Raw genomic sequence first — 22,361 nt, 5'->3', positions numbered from 1 at the left:
ATAGTATTCATTGACGACATTCTTATCTACTCGAAGAATCAATAGGATCATAGTCAGCATTTGAATACAGTTTTGCAAGTCTTGCAGAGCCATAAGTTGTTTACGAAGTTCAATAAGTGTTAATTTTGGTTGGAGAAGGTAGCATTTTGGGTCATATTATTTCTAGTGACATTGAAGTTGATACGTCTAAAGTGGGAGCAGTGAAAGAATGGATCGAATCGAGGAACACATATGAGATTCGCAGTTTCCTAGGCCTGGCAGGTTATTACAGGAAATTCATTCAGGGTTTCTCTTCGACTGCAGTGCCACTTTGTTCGTTGACTAAGAAGAATGCCAAGTTCATTTTCAAAATAGCTTCGAAACCTTGAAGCAAGCTCTTATCTCAGTGCCAGTTTTAGCCAAGCCATCAGGGCAAGGTAACTTTGTGTTGTACACCGATGCTTCTAAACTTGGTTTAGGCACCATTCTGATGCAGCATGGTCAAGTTATAGCTTATGCCTCCAGACAGTTGAAGGTGCATGAGAGGAACTATCCGACTCATGATCTCGAGTTAGCCGCCGTTGTCTTTCTTTGAAGATATGGATACACTACTTGTACAGCGAGAAATGTCAGATATTCACCGATCACAAGAGTCTCAAATATTTCTTCACGCAGAAGCAGCTGAACATGCGAGAAAGACGATGGTTGGAGCTGGTAAAGGACTATGATTGTGGCATTAGCTACCATCCAGGGAAAGCTAATGTTGTGGCACATGCATTGAGCAGAAAATTAGTAGTCGTAGCACAACTGTCAGTGCAGAGACCTCTTCAGTCAGAAATTCAAAGGTTTGGTCCTGAGATTTATTCTAGGGGCAGAGCTCCTAAGTTATCTACTTTGACATTTTAGTCTTCGTGGCTAGACCGCATCCGTAGAGGTCAGTCTTGAGATGAGCAATTACAGAAATGAAGACAGAGAAATGAATCTAAGGGCAATGTACTCTATTCAGGGGTTAAATGGTGCATGTTACATGAATTAATTGATGGTAAATGTTTTTATGTTTATTTTTATGCAAATTAAAATTTTTTCTCGAGTTTTAGCTTTTCAGGAGAATATTCGATGCATGATCAGAGAAAGGAGACCAGCGACGATGTAGGTGATTTAATAAAATGTTGTATTTTTATTTTAAGCCAAAACAATTTGTTATTTTAAATTATTTATGAATTTTAGCATTTTAAAGTTCAATTTAAATTATTAGACGATTTATAAGATTTTAACCTTTTAAAATATAAAATTTGAAAATTTGGGGATTTAATCCTTAAATGGGGTGTAAAATATTTTATAATGAATTTTATGCCTTAATTAATGTATTTAATTAGTGTTTAAGTTAAAATAGGATTTTAAGTACTCATTTTAGCTATTTTCAAAATTTAAAATTTTAATCTTGAAAATTTGGTACTTAACTATTTTATCAAATTTTTGAGTGGGTTTAAATAATTTTTACCACTAATTAGTTAATTAAGCAATTTTTGTAACCCTAATCTAATCCCCTAACTCACGCACGCACGCACACAACGCACATAGACATACATGTTATAATTTGGAGGCATAAAACTAGGGTTCTAAGCTCTTCTTTCAGCAGCCACCATCTCAGCCTCTTCCTTGAAAATTTTGGAAGATTCAAGTTCTTTTTCTAGCAAGAAAACGTGCGGAAAGCGTCTCCCGGTCACCTCCTGCCATCCACCGCGTCGGTATTTGATATCTTCGTGCGTTTTAACGCAAATGCATGTATAAACTTTTTTTTATGCATCAACCTCATCATATTATGTATTTTGATGTATATTATGCATGAAAATTTGTTCGTTATATACAAATTTCGATGGATTATGGTTTAAACGATTTCTGGAAAATTTTGAGTCACAAAACTCGGAATTTGCTGTCATTTCGATTTCTGCGATTTATAGGTTGGTTTTCTGGAAACGTTTTCAACATATGATTTGTAGCACTCTGTGTTATCTTCGATTCAATGAAAAATTTGTAATTTTATGATACGAAACGAGGGAGATATGATTGTTATCGTAAAACCGCACAACCTGGGATAAATTCTGTGTTGCAAAACCCATCATCCTCTGCTATTTCAATTTTTTAGATTTATAGGTTGGTTTTCTTGAAACGTTTTCAACATATGATTTCTAGTCCTTTGGGTTATATTTGATTCGATAGAAAATTCGTAATTTTCTGATAAGAAACGACGGAGATATGATTTTTATCGTAAAATCACACAACCTGGGAAAATTATGTGTTACAAAACCCATCATCCTCTGTTATTTTGATTTCTGTGATTTATAAGTTAGTTTCCTGGAAAATTTTCAAAATATAGTTTGTAGAACTATGTGTTACCTTCGATTCGATAGCAAATTCGTAATTTTCTAATATGTAATGAGAGAGATATGATTTTATTGTAAAACTGCTCAAGCTGTGGAAATTTGTGCATGTTCTTCAGGTTTTATCAAGATTTTGGTTGCAGGCTTTGTTGGGATCTCTTGGATCTTTTCTGCTATGTTTGGGTATGATGTGTAATCTGGTAAGGGTTAGAAAGGGCCTGGAGGGACAGCACAGCCGCTAGAAGTGAATAGGGCCTATGCAATTCTTTTTTTCGTGCGTGTAGGTTCTGTAGGGTTTGAGCTTATGGTTTCAAGTCAAGGGCTGGGTTGGGGCTCTTGGCTATGGTTTATGCAATCTCTAAGGGTCCTAGGATGAGTCTTGTGGTGGTGGTTCATGGGCTGGATGGCTGGAACCAGAAACATGCACCTGTGCAGGTTGGGCACGCGTTAGGGGCTGGTCACGATTTTGGCTTGTTTTAGGCTTGGGCTGTGGGTCTGGGCTAGAAAGGGCTGGACCAGGGTCTCATTGATGTATAAGGGTCGAGTCTATGGTTTGGTTTGGGTCTGGTTCACGTTGGTTTAGGCACGAAGTCGTGAGAAGCGTGTATGTGTCATAGCGCACCTAAAAGGGGCTGTTTCGAGGATAGGCTATTGGTTACTTTTTTTTGGGTCTTGGTCATTGTTCGGGGCTAATTTAGGCTCTTGGACAATAGTTTATGGCGTTGACTAAGTATGGTTCGAGTACCTAGTCGTTCGATAAGTCGTAAGCTATTTTAATTAATTTGAGAATCGTACGCGTTCGAGTGCATCTTTGGGATTATGTTTAATTATTTAAATTTTGAGGTTGGGGCAGCATGTCCAGAGCGTTCCAACGAATCTCACAACGTTTGTAAGTATGATCGACGTACAAAAATATTTTTATTTTGGAGGTATGTGATTTGTCTTGTGGCCACCCGGTAAAGCATGACTGGGGATTTATGATTATGAGATTGGAAAATGGTAAAGCATGACCGGAGATCTCTCTCCCCGGTAAAGTATGACCGATGATTTATGTATGTGAGAGTGGGCATCCGGTCGAAAGGCTGTGGTGGTCCCTGTCAGCCCAGTACTGTGGTTTAGTCTGATCAGATGATTTATGTTATGGGCCACTTGCTTTAAAACATATTTCTACGCAAAATTATGTATGATATAATGGCAGCACTTTCATGAAAATGTTTACGCAGCTATGACACGTCTATGCTTATGTATGCTCAGCTTTTACTATGTCACGCCCCGAGACCGGGGTTAGTCGACACCGGCGTTGTTCAACAATCACATAATTGCTAAACAACAAGCCTCGTAGTACAGTATAAACCAAAACCAGTTTATATCATAAATACCATAAAAATGGAGTCGTCCTTACAATAGTAACTCTGAAAAAGATAAAAAAATCTGCGGAAGCGTTTACAACTTGAATTAAAACTCACAAGAACATAATCTTAATTAAAATTCTTCATGCGTCCACTATCAGTCCAAAAACTGGTGTCTGATTCTTCTTTCTCTATTTCTTCTTCTGATTTATCTGGGAGGATAGAGTAAGGGGTGAGTGATATGGTCGTCACTCAGCAAGTGGGGGCCGTTCGAGCACAATATAACAACATGCATAAAATTTAGAAATCACATGACTTGCATAACATCATTCATATCACATGCATAACATTTACCAGACACTGAGATTCCTCAACTTTCTATGGTTTACTGATATCAGTCCCTAATTTTTACTCCTCTAAGGGGGCGAGGCCGAATCGGTTATATCCCCACCGTATGAGGGTCATGTCATGGTTGGGATTCCCTCCCATATACAGTCGAATCCTCACAGTGTCCAAAACCACATGACAACCAACACAAGAATGAAGTAGAAGAAGAAAGTGTACTCGACCGTATTTTCGTAAAAACGAAGGAACATGCATAACAAATTTTATTCCTTAAAACAAGCCCACTTACCTTAGACCTGGAAGAAAACATGAATTCAAAAATCTTAGAAGAATCATGCAACTGACACTTCGAAATCACAGCAGCACATCACCCGGAAAATCAGCCGTCTTTGAAAATTCACTGCACATTATTAAACTGTTGGATCGAGCTCCAAATTTCACAGTACGTTCCAACGTACATCAAATAAATTATGAACAGTGGAGATCGAATTTGGAAGTCGTTTTAACCTGTTATGGACAAACAACGTAGGTATGCTGTTTTTCGCCTAAAATATGAGCAGTTTTCTTGCAAAGGTTATAAACGAAAAAAGTAACCGTTGGATTTGGCCGAAATTTGGATATGTTATTTGAAACATATGGAAGAACATTCTGAACGGTGGAGATTGGATTACGTGCTACTCTCAAATGCATGAATTTTATTAAGTATTACTTGCTATTTGTGGTTTATGCATGTTGAGTCTTTAGACTCACTAGACTTGATCGATGCAGATGATGATAGTTTTGAGGAGACAAGAGGTGCTAATCAGTGAGCTTGCTCGGACTTTCTGCCGTGCAAACCCGATGACCGCTATTGTTATGAAAGGATTTTATGTATGTTAAGCATTTTTACTCTGATTTTATTAATTCACGTTTTGTTGGCAGCCAAGTATTTTCTTATGCTCGTTTTTGAATAATGCTTTTTCGATTGTTATGAATGATATTTTTATGCCCTGGAAATATTTTCGTACTCGGACTAATTTCAAGAATTTAGTCAAACATTTTATTTAATTTAAAATGCGAGTGTTTACTATTTAAATAAGAAAATTTTAATTTTTCGGCAAATTTTAAAGTAGTATTAGTTATTTTAGCACGAGATGTTACAGTTTTGTTCTCTTAGTCCAATTATCATAACATCACAATTTGCATATTTAATAGTACACCTATGTTTGTGAAATTCAATTAAATAGCTTGTCACAAATTAGACTTACATTAATCAAGTCGTAAAACAAATTTTTAACTAATGATATATTTTTAATGATTACCTTTCCATGGATAATCTTACTCTGACCAACGACCTTACCATTGAAGTTATCACCAAATGTGATTTTTGGTCCTTTATAGTAAATAACCTCAAACAGCAGATTGATTGATGTCTCCAATCATATATCTTGAGCACCAATTATCTAGAAACCATATTGATTCCTTGATGATTTTCTTCCTTGACACCTGAAATCAAACAACCAAACTCTTGGTACCCAAAACTAGTTGGGTCCTGAACTAATTAATCCCTTCGGGACCCATACTTGAATTAACCTAACTGGCTTGCTCGTATGTGTCCAAAAGGGTACGAGCTTGGCATAAACTGGTGAATTTGTGTGATATGATATTTCTCTCACCAGATGTTTTTTAGATCATTCTTTCTTCCCATTCAGTATGTATCTCTTTCGTACATGCCTACGATTGTGATAACAACTAGATGTTTCCTTCATAAAGTAATGTCCGGTTAGACTTGATTTTCAGCTAGACCAGTTTGATCCATTATAGTCAGATTGAATTTTTTTGCATTTTAACCATGTCCTATTGGACTTAGAACTCTCCGGTTTGATATAGTATAACCCACGACGCTTGCCTCTGCTCTCAAAATTTACATTCTGGATTGGTTGAACTTCGGGCTTGTCATGTTCATATACCGTGATATACCTGACAAAATTTATCATTTTAAATTTTTCCTTGTCTAAACACGATTGAGTTTTTACTTCAGAATCACTACACTCATTGTCGCTAAACCCTAGCTCGATTCTATCACTGGCTAGTTTTTGCAATTCAAGCAGCTTCTTAGTACAGGCAGAAGATTTGTTCCAAAAATTGACTAGAAGTGTCAATTGTTTATTTTCATTTAAAGTTACTTGGAACACTCTCCGTATATCATAATTTTTAGCCGCTAATAGATTGAATTTTATTTCAAACTGTTAACCTCATTTCGCTGTGAATAGCAAGATGTGTGACTTATCCGTTATATGTTTAATTTCTGCTTTAGCTTCATCAAATAATTTCGAGATTTTCTTAAACTCATCTTCCATGTCATGACAGTGCAATGACAAGATCCTCACATGTAAATTCATCTGAATCAAAGTTAAATACCATGTCATAAGCAATTTCTATCTTAGCATCTGAAGTCTCCGGCTCAAAATATGCCATAAGACACTGGAATTTCTCATCATCACTCTCGCTGGTAGATATCTCTGAACTTGATTGTTCTAGGTCTGAATCAATCCATTTGCTCTTGCTTTTATCAGCAACAAGCACTTTCTAGACTATTTTCTTCGTATTGAAAATTTTCTCATCTTTGGACCGTCTCTTCTCTTATCTTTCTTTGGCCTATTGCAATCTGCAATGAAATAGCCTAGCTTTTCAGGTAAAAACAAGCTTGATTATCATGAGCTTGGTCATTTTTACGATAAAAGTTAAATTTAGATCGATTTTTCTTCATAAATTTTCAAAATTTCTAAAAAAATAAGGACATGGCCTCATTGTTTATCTGGTCATTAGATTTTTTGCTAGAAGCTTCTTCGCTAACATTTTGACGACTAGAGCTTTGGTATGTTGAAGAGTTGATGGCTCTTCTTTTGTTTCCCAACTCAAACTGGGTTTAAGGTCAGCAAAAAAGGTCGTGTAGCTTGAGTTTGTTGAGATCCTTGGACTCTCTCATAGTCACCGTTTTGTCATCTCATTATTTGGGAAATGCTCATGACCTTCAAAGAAATCTTAGGGTTAGAGTATTTTTTAACAAATTCATTAAGAGTATCGACATGCTTCATTTTGGCATTATCGAACTTCTGTATTGCAACGATCAACTTGTTTTCTTTGGTTTGATCGTTGCCCTCGCAAAGTTGGGTCAATTTTTCTCAGATTTATTAGGGTATTGTACAAGTCTTTATTTTGCTGACACTACAACAAAAACGCTAAACGACAACGAATTTTATCCGTTGTCGTAGGTCATTTAAAACTGTTATAATTGATAGTATTTTTGAATGTGCGTTCTAGAACAACAATTTTAAACCGTTGTCGTAACTCTAATTAGCGACAATTTTTGAAATTAAAAACCATCGCGATTATGTCTAAACCATCGCTAATTAGCGACGGATTATGTCTAAACCGTTTTGACTAAGCCATCGCTAATTAGCGACATTTTAAGTTATACTGTCGCTAACATTAGCAACGATTTTTTATAAACCTTAGCAACGGTTTAGTGTTTTTTGACTAAACCGTCCCTAATTAGCGACGGTTTAAGTAAAATAAAAAATAATTACTTTTATAATTTAATAAATCAAACAAAAAAAACTTACTATCTTTCTAAGCTAATAAAATTCATGATCTTAATTAACATTTAGAAATTTACCAAGAATTTAAGCGAAAAACTTACACTAAATCGAAACTAAAGTCGTATAAGAGAGAAAAATGTATTGTAGATGTGGAAGGTGTGGAGGAAAATGGACCGAAAATGCTAGTATTTATAGACCATTTGCGACAGTTTTACCACGGGAGTTGTTTATTAAAATGTCTCTATTAGTGACGGTTAAGAAAAGATAGCGACGATTTTTATTTAAATCGTCACTATTTTAACAACGGTTCACTAAAACTGTTGTCGTTTCTCCAAAAAACAAGCTAATCCACAACGGTTCACTAAAACCGTTGTCGTTTCTCCAAAAAACACGCTAATCCACAACGATTTTCTTTCGTTTCTCCAAAAAAACATACTAATCCACAACAGTTTTCTAAAATCGTTGTCGTTTGTCCAAAAAACACGTTAATTGACAAAAATCGTTGTCGTTTGTCTAAAAAACAAGCTAATCCACAATGGTTTTTATTAAAACCATTGTTAAAAGTAAAAACACAACGGTTTTCCAATAAAACCGTTGTCTTTTGAGTGTTGTGGAATGCATATTTTCTTATAGTGTGAATATGTTCTTGTCCAGAGTCTTATACAAAATGTCTTTGGGCCTTTGGCCACATTATCAAAGTTGACCTTTTTTTTTATCCTCAGTCTTCCATTCAGACTAGTGCTTCTCGATCAACTTTGGAGCACCATCAGATACTGAAACTGTTGTATTTGTTTTGAGTATCTTCATTGGACCATCAATGATGACATATCACAGTTCAAGAAAAACCCTCACTGATACCACTTTTTAGGATCATATTGGAGTTTATATGGGGTGAATATAATAAAACTTTCTAAACATTGAACCGTTCTTAAAAAGTTTTTAGGTTGCTAAGAAATATTGTTGAATGACTATACTTACTAAACAACTAAAAATAAGTAAGTGGGAAATGGTTTGGCTTAACTAGCGATGAACTATATTTACCCGTTTAATAAGAAACAACTTGAAATAAGATTTGAGATAATGTAAGGTGAGTAATAAAATAAAACAAGTATTTTTATGAATGTTTGGAGATAAAACTCCTATGTCGCCCTTTCTTCCACTTAAGAATTTTTCAACTAGAAGACTTTGGTTTAGCATCGTCTGGTAAAAACAACCAACTTCAGTTAGAATTTATCACCGTCTAACTAAAATTCTTAGTGATCATTTTACAACTCTGGATATAAGAACCCTCGGTTTCCCATAAAACAAATATAAAACTTCAATTGTTAGACTTGACTATTTTGAGTTGGATATATCAGCACAAAATGATCCTTGGATGATCTGATGTATTCTGATAAGCCTATGCTAAGTGAACAATAAGTGTGTGATCGCTTATGAGTGCTCAGAAATCTTGATTATAAAGATTGTAACAGGCGAGATTTCTTGGAGAGATTCTTTGATTCTATATCAACATATTTATAGTAGGGAAGCTTCAACGGTCGGATATGCTTTCCAACAATTACTTGTACTATTTTTCAACAGAACGAACTTGTCTCTATCAACATTGTACGTTGTAATAAATGCCATTAAATGTCTCATAATATTATTGTAGCTCCTAGCTTCTGAAAAAGTTAATTTGAATTAAGTCACTTTGACAAACATTCTATCATATCGAAAGTTGTTAATGTACTATTATTGAAACTAGTAATCTCTGAGCAGTTTGAAATAATGTGTCTTATTTATTTGAACACTTCTGATCGACGGTTGGAGAAAAACAGATTGTGTTTAATACAAAACAGTCATAAGATAGATGATCTGTAGCTGATGATGAATAGAACACAGGAGCGGCTAGACTTTGCATCGACGATCGAAAACCTGAAAAACAAACTAGCGGCTGGTTTCTTGTAACAGCTCAATGGTGTTATTTTGTCGATAATCAAAACTTAGGGTAAAATAAATATTCTAACATAATTAAATTAATTAACAATAATAAAGGCAAAATAGAAACCGGGAAGCTATCTTAAAATCTATAAGACTAATTTAGAAGGAAAAAAGCCAATAATAATAATGATTTAAAGTCAAACTAAGACTAAAGAAAAATACAAAGGGAAAAACATATATAGTGTGTCTGTATATTCCATTGTCATTGATTTATCTAAATGTAATAAACATAATATATACCAATTTTTTATATTTTTATAGAATTTAATTATATATCTGAAATTTTATAAATAATATTTTACAGAATTTTTATGTATAAATAAATATTAATGAATTATTATTAATATCCATTATGTTCATTTTAGTTATTTATATTTGTGTCGACTTGAAATAAATAAAAGAGTAAATATTATATACATAGAAACTTAACTGAATCGAGTCAATTATAATTTCCAATATTTTATTTTTAATATTTTAAAAAAGAGTTTACATTTTGAGATGAGCTTGAGCCGGAACGGGGATTTGAGCCCAAAAGGCTCGAGTCTCGTATTAGTTTTAGTCAACTATCTTTACTTTTATTTTTTTTGTAATTGTATTTTTTTTCGACATCACACTTATGTGCGCGATGTCATGTCAAGACTCTCGATGGAAAATGACTGAAATTAATAATATAGATGATGAAAAATCAATTTATCAAAATTATATTCAACAGTTGGGAGTGAAATGAAATGAGAGAAGAATACAAGGAATATTAATGCAAATATTCCAATGTACACATGATCGCGTGCTCCCTGTTGTATTAATAACAAAATCCATTAAAACACCACGGAACAAATATCGATGGAGACCTGAAATGAAATCTCTCCCCCTCTCCTTTGAAATCTTATCTCATTCATTATTCCTCATAAACAAATGGAAGTGTTATTAAAAGATTGATGATAATATATATACAATTTATTGATATTACTTGTTGCTACTCCACTTTATGGTTTATAACTAATGTTTAACTAACTATAAGAAGCTGTTGAAGAATTTCTTTTAATAGGGAAAAGATGCATCACATTAGTACTTGAGGAAATTCTCTCGCCCCACAAATCGACCAAGCTATGTCTACCAAAACGCAGAAACCGCCAGTAGCATTGCCAGAATCTATCACATTATCAGGCAAGTTATCACCACTAATGGCTACCGAAATCTGGTTCGATGACGCTTGCATATTAGACTTGGATAACTTTGTGAAGAAACTTTCAAGCATAAAAGGGAAGGGGGTGAGACCAGACTTAGTGGGCTCAATAATCACTCATTATGCTTCCAAATGGCTTCCAGATTTGGCAGCAGACGAATCGGAACGAACCATAGCCAGCTTCGAAGACTTCCCTGAAAGTATCACAGCTTCATGGATGAAGAAAAGGTTCTTCATTGAAACTTTGGTTGGGATTCTTCCGCAAGAAAAGGATTCAATCCCATGTAACTTCTTGTTACGGATGCTACGTGTCGCGAACATGGTGAACGTGGATGCTGATTGTCTCGTGGAGCTCGAGAAACGAGTTTGTTTGCAGCTCGATCAGGCTTCTCTGAAGGAGTTGATGATACCATGTTTTAGTCACACTAGTACTACACTTCTTGATGTTGAGTTAATTCTCCGGTTGGTGAAGAAATTTGTGAGTTCGGATAATGTTTCGAGGACCGGAGCTGCCCTTTTGAAGGTGGCGAAACTTGTGGACAGTTACCTTGCAGAAGCGGCTGTGGATTCGCATTTGATGTTGCCAGAGTTCGTGGCTCTTGCTGGCGTGCTTCCTAGTCACGCACGCTCAACTGATGATGGGTTGTATCGAGCTATTGATACGTACCTTAAAGTAAGCCGGCTTTTTTATGTCATGCTGTGATTTTCTCTATCTTCTGTTTGATAAAAAAGGTGCTTAGTCTATTACCAGACTTGAATCCAGCTTAGAAATCTCAGTTTCAACTCGGTCGACTCTTCGATGACAGTCTTGAAATTGATACTATAGTGAGAGTTTTGTATTTTAACCAAGACAAAATCTTCATTATGTAGATGGCGTTCTAAGAGTTTTTATGATCGATTACGCCTAGTCATTAGACACTACCCAGATAATTATGAAACTTGTCAAGTTTTTTTTATCTAGCTAACAAAACATGATCATATTTATTCTCTAGGCACATCCGGGGGTTTCGAAGCAAGATAGAACAAGACTCTGCAGCCTAATCGACAGCAGAAAGCTCTCATCAGAGGCATCGCTCCACGCAGCTCAAAATGAGAGACTCCCTGTTCGTGCCGTGATCCAAGTTCTCCTCTCAGAGCAAAGCAAGGTGACAAGGCACATGGAATGGAGCGGATCGTTGAGTGTGGCCAGAAGCCCAGGAATCCCGGGGCTCGAGCTCCCGGCACGTTGTCTCTCGAAACGTGAAATGAACGTGCAACAAATGGAGATCAAGAGACTGAAAGAAGATGTCCTCAGGCTGCAGAGCCAATGCATGGCTATGGAGCGACAGATTGAGAAAATGTTGGAGAAAAAGAAGCAGGGTGGCTATTTTAGTTGGAAGAAGCTCGGGTTTCCGGTGTTTAGGCCCAACAAAGTCGGAGGAGTCGTGAGAGAGGGCGAGCTTGTGGTTGGGGTTAAAACAGCAGGGGACACAAAGCCGAGACTTGTGAGAGGCAGAACGTCCACCAAATGGCGTAAATCCGTGTTCTGATTAGTTCAGTGGTGGTCTGGAGTAGCCAATGTATGGTGCTTGCATTGAATTATAATAATCTATATATTTACATTTCATATAAACAAACCTTTTGCGTATTCATTTATCTACTACTCTTTAGATATATATAGCTGTGGATTAAGAGTAGGTCTTTTGTGTGACAGTCTCACGAATATTTATTTGTTAGAAGGGTCAACCCTATCGATATTCACAATAAAAAATAATACTCTTAACATAAAAAATAATACTTTTTCGTGGATGACACAAATAAGATATCCGTCTCACAAAATACGACCCGTAAGACGATCTCACACAAGTTTATGCCGTGGATTAATTCTGATTGGGAAACAAGAGCTTTCACAATTGCTGGAGGATCTGTATACATATTCTTGGCTATAATAATAGTAGCGCACTATCATCGTCATGAAGCTGAGACTTGTCCTAGTTCTTGGTACGTGAGGATGTGTTGTTAGGTGCTCATTTATTTTGTCATTGACGCCGAAGTAAACTTTTATTTTTAAAAATATAACAATAAAAAAAAATTCGAGATTAAGTAACAATATCTTATTTTTTGTATTTTTCGTTATTATTATTATTTTTTTAAACATAATATTATAGGAAAAAAATTAAACTAATAATTAAATAATAGCTCATGAAATAATAGTAATTTTATTAATAACAAAAAATAAATTAATGAATTTGCCACTTTATTATAGAATTACAAATGATTATTTTTGTTATACTATAAAAAAATATTTAAGGTTTTTTAATAAAATATTATCTAAAAAAATTGATAATTTTTTTAGATATGGCAAATGGAGCGGTCTCGTGAAATTATATAAGAATCCAGCAGTTTGAACGGCGGATCTAACAAGTCAAACACTGGGTTCCGGTCTACTGTATTATGCCACCCAATTGTAACATACAATTTGAGTCCACCCCCGAGTTACATGACTTTCTTTTTTATTTCTGGTAACGGCAACCTGAGCCATTACCCGTAAATGTGCATTAGATTAACCCTAGTTTACAAACCACATCAATCAGGTAAACTTCATTAGTTAAGTCTTGTGCGATAAACTCGTTCAAGAAAATGTTGGTGTGAAATTGAACATGTGATCAATGTTAGAGTACGGTATTTTCACTATCGCAAGTATACGGTGTCAAGTTTTAGTATTGGGTTGAGTACAGATATCGATCCCACGAAGAGTAATTATTTAAAATTGTATACCAAATACCATAATTGACATAGTTCAACTTTATTTAGAAAAATCAAAGAGTTGATGTATAATCAATTCAGAGAAACTAACAATTTTTGAAATTCTAGCACACAGTCAAAATTCAATGAGTAAATAAATCTAGAGATATGATTTCATCTGGTTTCCCCTATGCTAAATCAAAATTAATTAACATGTTATTAAATTGCATCGTTTTTATTAATCAAGAACTCACAATATTTTCTATTCCCTTTTTCAAGTGATAAATAGAACTGTATTACCTATTACCGATTTTAATATGTCTATTCAAAATCAAGTAACATGTAATAAATGCAACCAAGGTTCTCTTATGGATTCGCCAAAGTTATACGTCTTTTGCACGTTATAAACATCTGACGATGCGATTTCCCCTGTCCTAATTTCGATCACTTCTCTCGAGTGTTAGATCTCAATTATTAGATCAGTCGAATTATGGCCAATAATTCAAAAGCATTAATGACAAGAAATCACAAATAAACACGATGAATTAATTCATGAAAATTCAAAACATCAATAACATGGGTTCAACCAAGACTACATCAATCTCTAGATAATGGAATTAGTTCATACTCGAATCTAAATTAATACAAAACCTGTTTGTATTCATTAAACACGTAAAAGTAAGAAACCGAATTAAGAACGTGTTGGCGAGAGATGAAAGTGTGTCCTACGTGTCCGGATCCAGCGTCTTCTATCTCTGTTCTTTGCGCTCCGTCGTTGGCTCTCTCTTTTCCCTTTCACTCTCTGATGTCGGCTGTGTAGAATATTTTCGGAACCCCTTTAAAATCCACGCGAAACCCTTTTTAATTCTGAATGTAGCTTCGCGCGCATATGCGCGCCCAAGACTCGCGCATATGCGCGGGTCCTTCTGTATGTTGGCATTCTTCTCGCGCACATATGCGCGCACAAGTTCAGCGCATATGCGCGCTGCTCACTGGTCTCGCCTCATGTCTCTCGCGCATATGCGCGAGACTCACTGTATTTTACCTCGCTTCGGTGCATCGCTCGCGCATATGTGCGAGCCTCACTGTCTTCAGACTTGGGCGTCTTGCATGTTTCTCATCTAGGTGCCATTTTCACTTTCCTTCGCGCCCGAATGACAGTCTTACCTAGGTTCCTGCATTCACACCAAAAAACAACAAAAGCGCGTAATTCCGCCCAAAAAGACTAACAATCTATATGAAGTATAAGGATAATTTAAGTGCATAAATGCACTTATCAAATCCCCCCAAACTTAAACTTTTGCTAGTCCCGAGCAAAATAAAATAAATAAAACATTAAATAGACTCGACTAAACACATCCTAAAGAAAGTAACTGAACGAACAAGAATTGTGGAATAAAAGGATAACAACTAGCCTTAGAGATTACAGTCCCCATCATATTGAATCAAGCACATGCCACATTACTCACAGTTCACGTGCGTGTGTGTTCTGCTATTCTCGTTTACCCACTCTAGAAGCCAAGATAAGTTCATAACTTTTCATCTCATAAAATTTTGGACTCATCGACACAAATGTAATTAGCAAAATCATTGAGACACACATTTACGTTCACAAATCAACAGGACTTGTAGGGTAACATTTGGCTAAACAAAGTGGTAATATGAAGACAATAATTAACCAAATAAAGTCCAATATCATGAGATGCACACATGTACACAATCAAATTCTGTGTCTATCGACGGCATTTTTCAAGTGTCCATAGGCTTAACTCTGACAACTCTTCTCCACTAGTATATTGGGTACGTGTGACTCGTTTAATAGGTCTTTTAAGCTTATAACGTTAGGCTATGGTTAATGGCTACAAATGAAGGTAGGGAATCAAAAGTGAGAGAAACCAACCAATTTATTTTCCAACACGCTTCTTCTTCTTCCTCTTATTTCACAGCCTTCCTCTTATTTCACATCAACTTGCTTTGCCAGAACATATTCATCATTTTGTCCTCTTTTTCACATCAATACGTCATACTCTTTTATTTTGTATTCAACTTTTTCCTTCTCCCTTTTTTTTCAACATCTCCCCTTTTTTTTCTCTCTTTTCATCTTTTTTTGTCCGATGATATTCTTATACGCACACAAGGGAGAATAACTTTTGTAGTGATACACAGGTTCGTTTTCTCTCAGTTTTAGGTAGGTACTAGTGTATATGCTCAAAAGTTGGTAGTTGACGTAGGAGTTTAGAATTGATACGAATGGGGGATTTTGTGTGCCTTGGCACACTCCATTCGATTTTCATTAAGCTCAAACATGGAACATTAGGGTATAATATGATGTTATGGGTAGGCTTGAAAGGCTCAAACGTTCCAAAAATCGCCTAAATCATCCCTAAGTCACACAATACCCGTATCTCACCTCGAAAAGTGCCAAACCAAGTTCTACATTACTTTCAATTTACCAATCAACAAACACAGACAGATCATATTTTCGGGTATTCAAACAGAACAAATCACACATCTCATTCTCATTTAGGCTCAAAGGGCTAAGAAATGACAAATTATTTAAGGAAAAACAGGCCCAACATATTTCAAAGACTGCCGGAATCATTTTTGTGTTAGTGAACATGCAACTCAATAACAAGTAATCAACATGCAGATTTTGGAGTCTATTCATATATTCCAAATCACAAATCACATGAACACTCTCTTAGCATCGGATGTATCAACAATCATAGCAATCGTGAGTTAATGTGTAAACGGTTAAATAAAGATAACATGCATTTAGATTCGTAATCAAGGAACAACATGTGTTTCGGGTCAACTCTCCTCATTGTTTGGTTATCACCTTAATTCCACAATTCTAAAAAAATTTAACGACTAAGAAAAACAAAAAGACTAAATTAAATATTTTTTTTAAAATAAATAAATGAACATCAAAATTAAACACTAAAGCATCAAATCAACTCAAATCACCCCCCCAAACTTAAAATATGCATTGTCCTCAATGTATAAACAAGAAAGAACGGGACAATCATACCTCCCACGACGAGCGTCAGTGCTCGCCGTCATCATCATCAAAATCTTTGTACATGTGCTGGGGTGGGGCCTGTGGTGGTGGTCCTGGATACTGTGGTGGTGGTCCTGGATACTGTGGTGGCCAAGCAGGTGGCTGGGGAAACATGGGATCCTCTGGACCTATAGGTGGGAACCGCTGAGCAAGCACGGACGTGAAGTCCACCATGTATCCCATGAAATGGTCGGCGCGGTGCTGAAGCGAATCCAGCACCTGGCGCTGCTCAACTAGTAGCCTCCTCTGGTCCTCCATCTCTATCTCAAGTCTACGAAATCGGTCTCCCCTGCGCTGTCGGGCTGCCCCAGGTTGTGGTGGTGGTGGACGCTGTGCCTGTGGTAGCTCCTCGTCATCTGGATTCTCGTGGGGCATATAAGAGGCAGCGCCAAAGAAGGCAACAATGGGAGCCTTCGACTTAAGCACTTGCTCATCAGGCGACCAGGAGACACCGGCCTGTCTGCATAGCTCGGTAACAATGTGAGGGCATGGAAGGGCGACCGTGGCAAATCCTGTGCCGGCTCTCATGATCGATCCATATATTAATTTTCCCAAGTCAACAGATTTGCCCATTAAAATAGCAAAGACAAGTGCAACTTTATCTTTGGTTACATCGTGGTAATGCGAGGATGGGAGAACCCGAGCCAACACGAACGATGTCCACGCACTTGCATTGGGGCTCATATCGGATTTCTTCAGAGAGATTGGACCACTCGAGCTCATTTTCTATACGGCACCTGCCTGACACACGGTCCGAATGACCTCTGAATAATTAACCCCCTCTTCTAGAAATTCACTGTACTCGTCTTCGTCGAGGCTTGGCATCTGATAGATCCTGTTTATCGTTTGAGAGTCAAACGATACCAATTTACCTCGCACCAGTACTTTCGACTCGTCATGCCGTATCCGCAGATTAGCATAGAACTCTCGCACAACTGAAATCACAGCATCTAGAGGAGGGTGAGCAAATTCAACCCATTGTCTTCGCTCCAGTTCACGCACAATCATACCACGTACTATCGATAAATTAAATCCCCTCTCCGGGATTATGGACCGGGTCATCGAGCTCTCATAAACTTGCTGGGCTTCCTCATTCCAAAATCTGTTAGAGTCGAAGCTTGAAGAGGAGGAGGCGCCCTTCTTTGATTTTTTTTTCGGTGCTATCAACTCAATAATCAAATATTACAACCACACACTAACTCAGCCAACAGAGAAGCCAAAATTGAAGCTAATCGGACCCCAAAGTTGAACACTATGATTTCACCACACCAATTAATCCAATAAGCAATGCAATATACGACCCAGTCACGACTATTCGAGAACAACAACAAGTGCCCAATTCACAATATTAAAGTTTCCCCAAGTTGCTTGAACCAATTTCTAACAAATCCTCAAATTTTAACAAAATCTGGAGAAAACCCCTTGCTTGAACAAGAAGATGATCGGAATTAGGAGTACGGTCGTAAATCACAGCGGTGATTGGAGGCGGCAGTTGGCTTTCAGAGAAAGGACGGCGGCGGCATGCGGTGTTTCGAAGGAGGCGGCTGGGGGGGTATGATAAGTGCATTCTGTGAGTTGTTCGCGATCTGCCCCCTTTTCTTTTTAAACTGAGTCGCGCACATATGCGCGTCATGACGTGGCGCATATGCGCAGAGGCTACTGTCTTTTTGGTGTCAATTGGCGCATATGTGCGTCCCTCATGGCGCATATGCGCAGACTCCACTGCCTATAGCGCGCAAGTGCGCGAGAATATGACGCGCATGTGCGCCGATGGTCTTTGTCGGTACCCTGTATCCTCGCACATATGCATGCCCTTAGTGGCGCATATGCGCCAAACCTTCTGCCATACTCGCGCATGTGCGCGAAAATAAATCGCGCATATGCGCAGAACATCCTGTCCATAAGCTTTTCGAAATTTTTTTTTTAAATAACCTGCAAAAATAAAACGATTCAAATTAATAATTGAAAAAAAATTAAAATTAATAAATAAGAAATTGAAATAAATTAATAAAAACAAAACGAATGCAAAAATAAAAAAATGTGGGTTGCCTCCCACACAGCGCTTGGTTTAACGTCATCAGCCTGACTTTCCCCTGTTCATGGTGGTTCGTATGATTTCTTGGATGCCCTTATTGCCACCGGTTGATCTTCAACTTCCATGGTCATCTTTCCTCGTTTCACGTCAATTACGACTCCAACAACAGCCAATAATGGTCGTCCTAGAATGACATGAACGTCCTGACTATGCTCCATATCGAGTACCAAGAATTCTGCTAGAACTTTCAATTTGTCAATCTTCAGTTCAACATCTTCCACAATACCCAATGGCACCTTCACCGATTTATCTGCCAGCTGCAAGCTTAATTCGGTGGGTTTTATCGTGCTCAATCCAAGTTTCTCGTAGAGAGAACTTGGCATTATATTTATACTTGTTCCTGAGTCACAAATAGCTTTTTCTACTAAATGACCCCCTATTTCGCATGGTACAATAAATTCACCGGGATCTAGCAACTTCTGAGGAAGATTTCTTCGTGTTCCTTCGGTAACTTCACCTTCCACCTGTTCTACAAACTCATTATTAGTGTGTAGGTTCTTGAGATCTTCAAGACCTTTTTTCTTTTAAAATTCAGCTTGTAATTGTAAAAATCACTGGGGGTAGGAAAGTAATGAAATATCAATGCATTGATTTAAATCATACCTTTCAGATTTCTTACCTCGGGCTCTTTTGGTTGGACTTAGCTTTCCATCCCGAACAAGTGTGAGTTCGACCTCCTTCTCTTCTCTGCCTACCACACCAATCTGTTCATGATGTATAAAGATGGCATTCACTTCTCTTAGGTTTGGGTCTGCAGTCTTTTGAACTGCGCCTGACGGTTGAGACGTTAGTTGCTTCGTTATCTGCCCCACTTGCGATTCAAGGATTTTCAAGGTCGCACCAATACTCGCCATGTCTGTCTCAAGGTTGTCCAGTCTAGACTCAGTTCTAGACAACCTTTTGCCAGATTCAACAACAAATGTTCCAACTAAATCTTCAAATGATGGCTTCCCTTCCCCATTTGAAGTATTGAACCCCGGTGGAGGATTCAACACATTCTTATTGTTTGCATAAGAAAAATTTTCATGGTTTCTCAACCCAGGATGATAAGTATTAGGGGGAGGGTTACCTCGATATCTGCCTCCAACATTTCTGTTGTTGATATACTGAGCTTCTTCAAGAAAATGTGGTTCTTCAACGACAAGCGATGGTCCCTCAGTATTTGATGTACTCACTTTATTCATGGTTGCTATCTGTGTAGTCAATGCTGATACTTGTGCAGTGAGTGATGTGATAGGATCCACAGCATAAACTCCGGTAGTCCTCTGTACTCCTGACCTCTCAGACGGCCATTGGTAGCTGTTAATAGTCATCTGCTCAAGTAAGTCGTAGGCTTGAGCAGGAGATTTGGCAAATATCGTGCCACCTGCTGCTGCATCCACTGTTGTTCGTGTCTGACCATTCAACCCGTTATAGAAAAGCTCAATCTGGACCCAGTCTTCAAAACCATGATTAGGGCACCTCCGCAATAACTCTTTGTACCTTTCCCACATCTCATAAAGCTGCTCAAAGTCAGTTTGCCTGAAAGTACTGATCTCAATCTTCAATTGCGCAGACTTAGCTGGGGGAAAATATTTAGAAAGAAATTTCGTCGCCAGTTCCTGCCATGTAGTGATACTTCCCAAAGGAAGTGATTGGAGCCATCCTCTCGCCTGGTCCCTGAGAGAAAATGGAAACAAGCGCAATCTAATAATATCATCAGAAACATTATTAATTTTTACCGTGTCCGTGATCTCCAAGAATGTCCTTAAATGAACATGAGGATCAGAAGTGGCAGTTCCAGCAAATTGGTTCTGTTGAACCATATTTATCAGTGCAGGCTTCAACTCGAAATTGTTTGCGTTTATGGTCCCTCTTGCAATACCAGAGTAATGATTGTTGATCACTGGTCTGAAGTGGTCTCTGATAGGTATGGCGTCCGGCGGGTTATATCTCGCGTCCTCTCTGTTTTCAGCCATTGTTTGGATTTCTTCCCTTCTCGCTTTTCTTAGTCTCCTCGCAGTTCTTTCGATCTCTGGATCAAAGATAAGCAAATCAGGGCTGTGCGATCTAAGCATGCACTGCAAACAGAAAAGATTATAACGTAACAAAATAAATAAATAAAATAAAATCTAAATTAAAGTCAAGACTACTTAGTAACGATATTAATATGCAATTAAACAGTTTACTCCTCGGCAACGGCGCCAAAAACTTGTTGTGTATTTTCACTACCGCAAGTATACGGTGTCAAGTTTTAGTACTGGGTTGAGTACATATATCGATCCCACGAAGAGTAATTATTTAAAATTGTATACCAAGTACCATAATTGACATAGTTCAACTTTATTTAGAAAAATCAAAGAGTTGATGTATAATCAATTCAGAGAAACAAACAATTTTTGTAATTCTAGCACACAGTCGAAATTCAATGAGTAAATAAATCTAGAGATATGATTTCATCTGGTTTTCCTTATGCTAAATCAAAATTAATTAACATGTTATTAAATTGCATCGTTTTTATTAACCAAGAACTCACAATATTTTCTATTCCTTTTTCAAGTGATAAATAGAACTGTATTACCTATTACCGATTTTAATATGTCTATTCAAAATCAAATAACACGTAATAAATGCAACCAAGGTTCTCTTATGGATTCGCCAAAGTTATACGTTTTTTGCACGTTATAAACATCTGACGATGTGATTTCCCCTGTCCTAATTTCGATCACCTCTCTCGAGTGTTAGATCTCAATTATTAGATCAGTCGAATTATGGCCAGTAATTCAAAAGCATTAATGACAAGAAATTACAAATAAACACGATGAATTAATTCATGAAAATTCAAAACATCAATAACATGATTTCAACCAAGACTATATCAATCTCTAGATAATGGAATTAGTTCATACTCGAATCTAAATTAATACAACACCTGTTTTTATTCATTAAAAACGTAAAAGTAAGAAACCAAATTAAGAACGTGTTGGCGAGAGATGAAAGTGCGTCTCCGTGTCCGGATCCAGCGTCTTCTATCTCTGTTCTTCGCGCTCCGTCGTTGGCTCTCGCTTTTTCCTTTCACTCTCTGATGTCGGCTGTGTAGAATATTTTCGGAACCCCTTTAAAATCCACGCGAAACCCTTTTTAATTCTGAATGTAGCGCCGCGCGCATATGCGCGGGTCCTTCTGTATGTTGGCATTCTTCTCGCGCACATATGCGCGCACAAGTTCAGCGCATATGCGCGCTGCTCACTGGTCTCGTCTCATGTCTCTCGCGCATATGCGCGAGACTCACTGTATTTTACCTCGCTTCGGTGCATCGCTCGCGCATATGCGCGATCTTACTCGCGCATATGCGCGAGCCTCACTGTCTTCAGACCCGGGCGTCTTGCATGTTTCTCATCTAGGTGTCATTTTCACTTTCCTTCGCGCCCGAATGACAGTCTTACCTAGGTTCCTGCAATCACACCAAAAAACAACAAAAGCGCGTAATTCCGCCCAAAAAGACTAATAATCTATATGAAGTATAAGGATAATTTAAGTGCATAAAATGCACTTATCAACCGTATATTCTAAACAGGTTCTTAGTTGAATTAGCAACCTAAAATAAGGATAAATGTCGTTTGAGCTTGAGACTAGCATATGTGATGTAAACGCCATATTTCATTGATAAGGGAACGAATATGTACATTCATACATATGAGTGA

General features: G+C 37.4%; 1 protein-coding gene across 2 annotated transcripts; it reads left to right on the top strand.

Moving 5' to 3' along the window:
* The first annotated feature begins 10,553 nt into the window (after positions 1-10,553).
* LOC142548157 (root phototropism protein 3-like) lies at positions 10,554-12,868 on the top strand. 2 transcript variants are annotated; one of them, XM_075656489.1, is made up of 3 exons: positions 10,554-11,471; positions 11,791-12,341; positions 12,773-12,868. In XM_075656489.1, the coding sequence occupies exons 1-2, from the start codon at positions 10,722-10,724 to the stop codon at positions 12,325-12,327; spliced, it is 1,287 nt and encodes a 428-aa protein (XP_075512604.1). In that variant the 5' UTR covers positions 10,554-10,721; the 3' UTR covers positions 12,328-12,341; positions 12,773-12,868. The 2 variants fall into 2 exon arrangements, with proteins under 2 accessions (XP_075512604.1, XP_075512603.1); XM_075656488.1 differs by lacking the exon at positions 12,773-12,868 and having other exon boundaries at positions 11,791-12,433.
* Positions 12,869-22,361: the final 9,493 nt, after the last annotated feature.

Source organism: Primulina tabacum, chromosome 6 (genome assembly GCF_025594145.1).
Source record: "Primulina tabacum isolate GXHZ01 chromosome 6, ASM2559414v2, whole genome shotgun sequence".
NCBI classification, from domain to species: Eukaryota; Viridiplantae; Streptophyta; class Magnoliopsida; order Lamiales; family Gesneriaceae; genus Primulina; species Primulina tabacum.
This window is presented reverse-complemented; position numbering and strand designations above follow the sequence as displayed.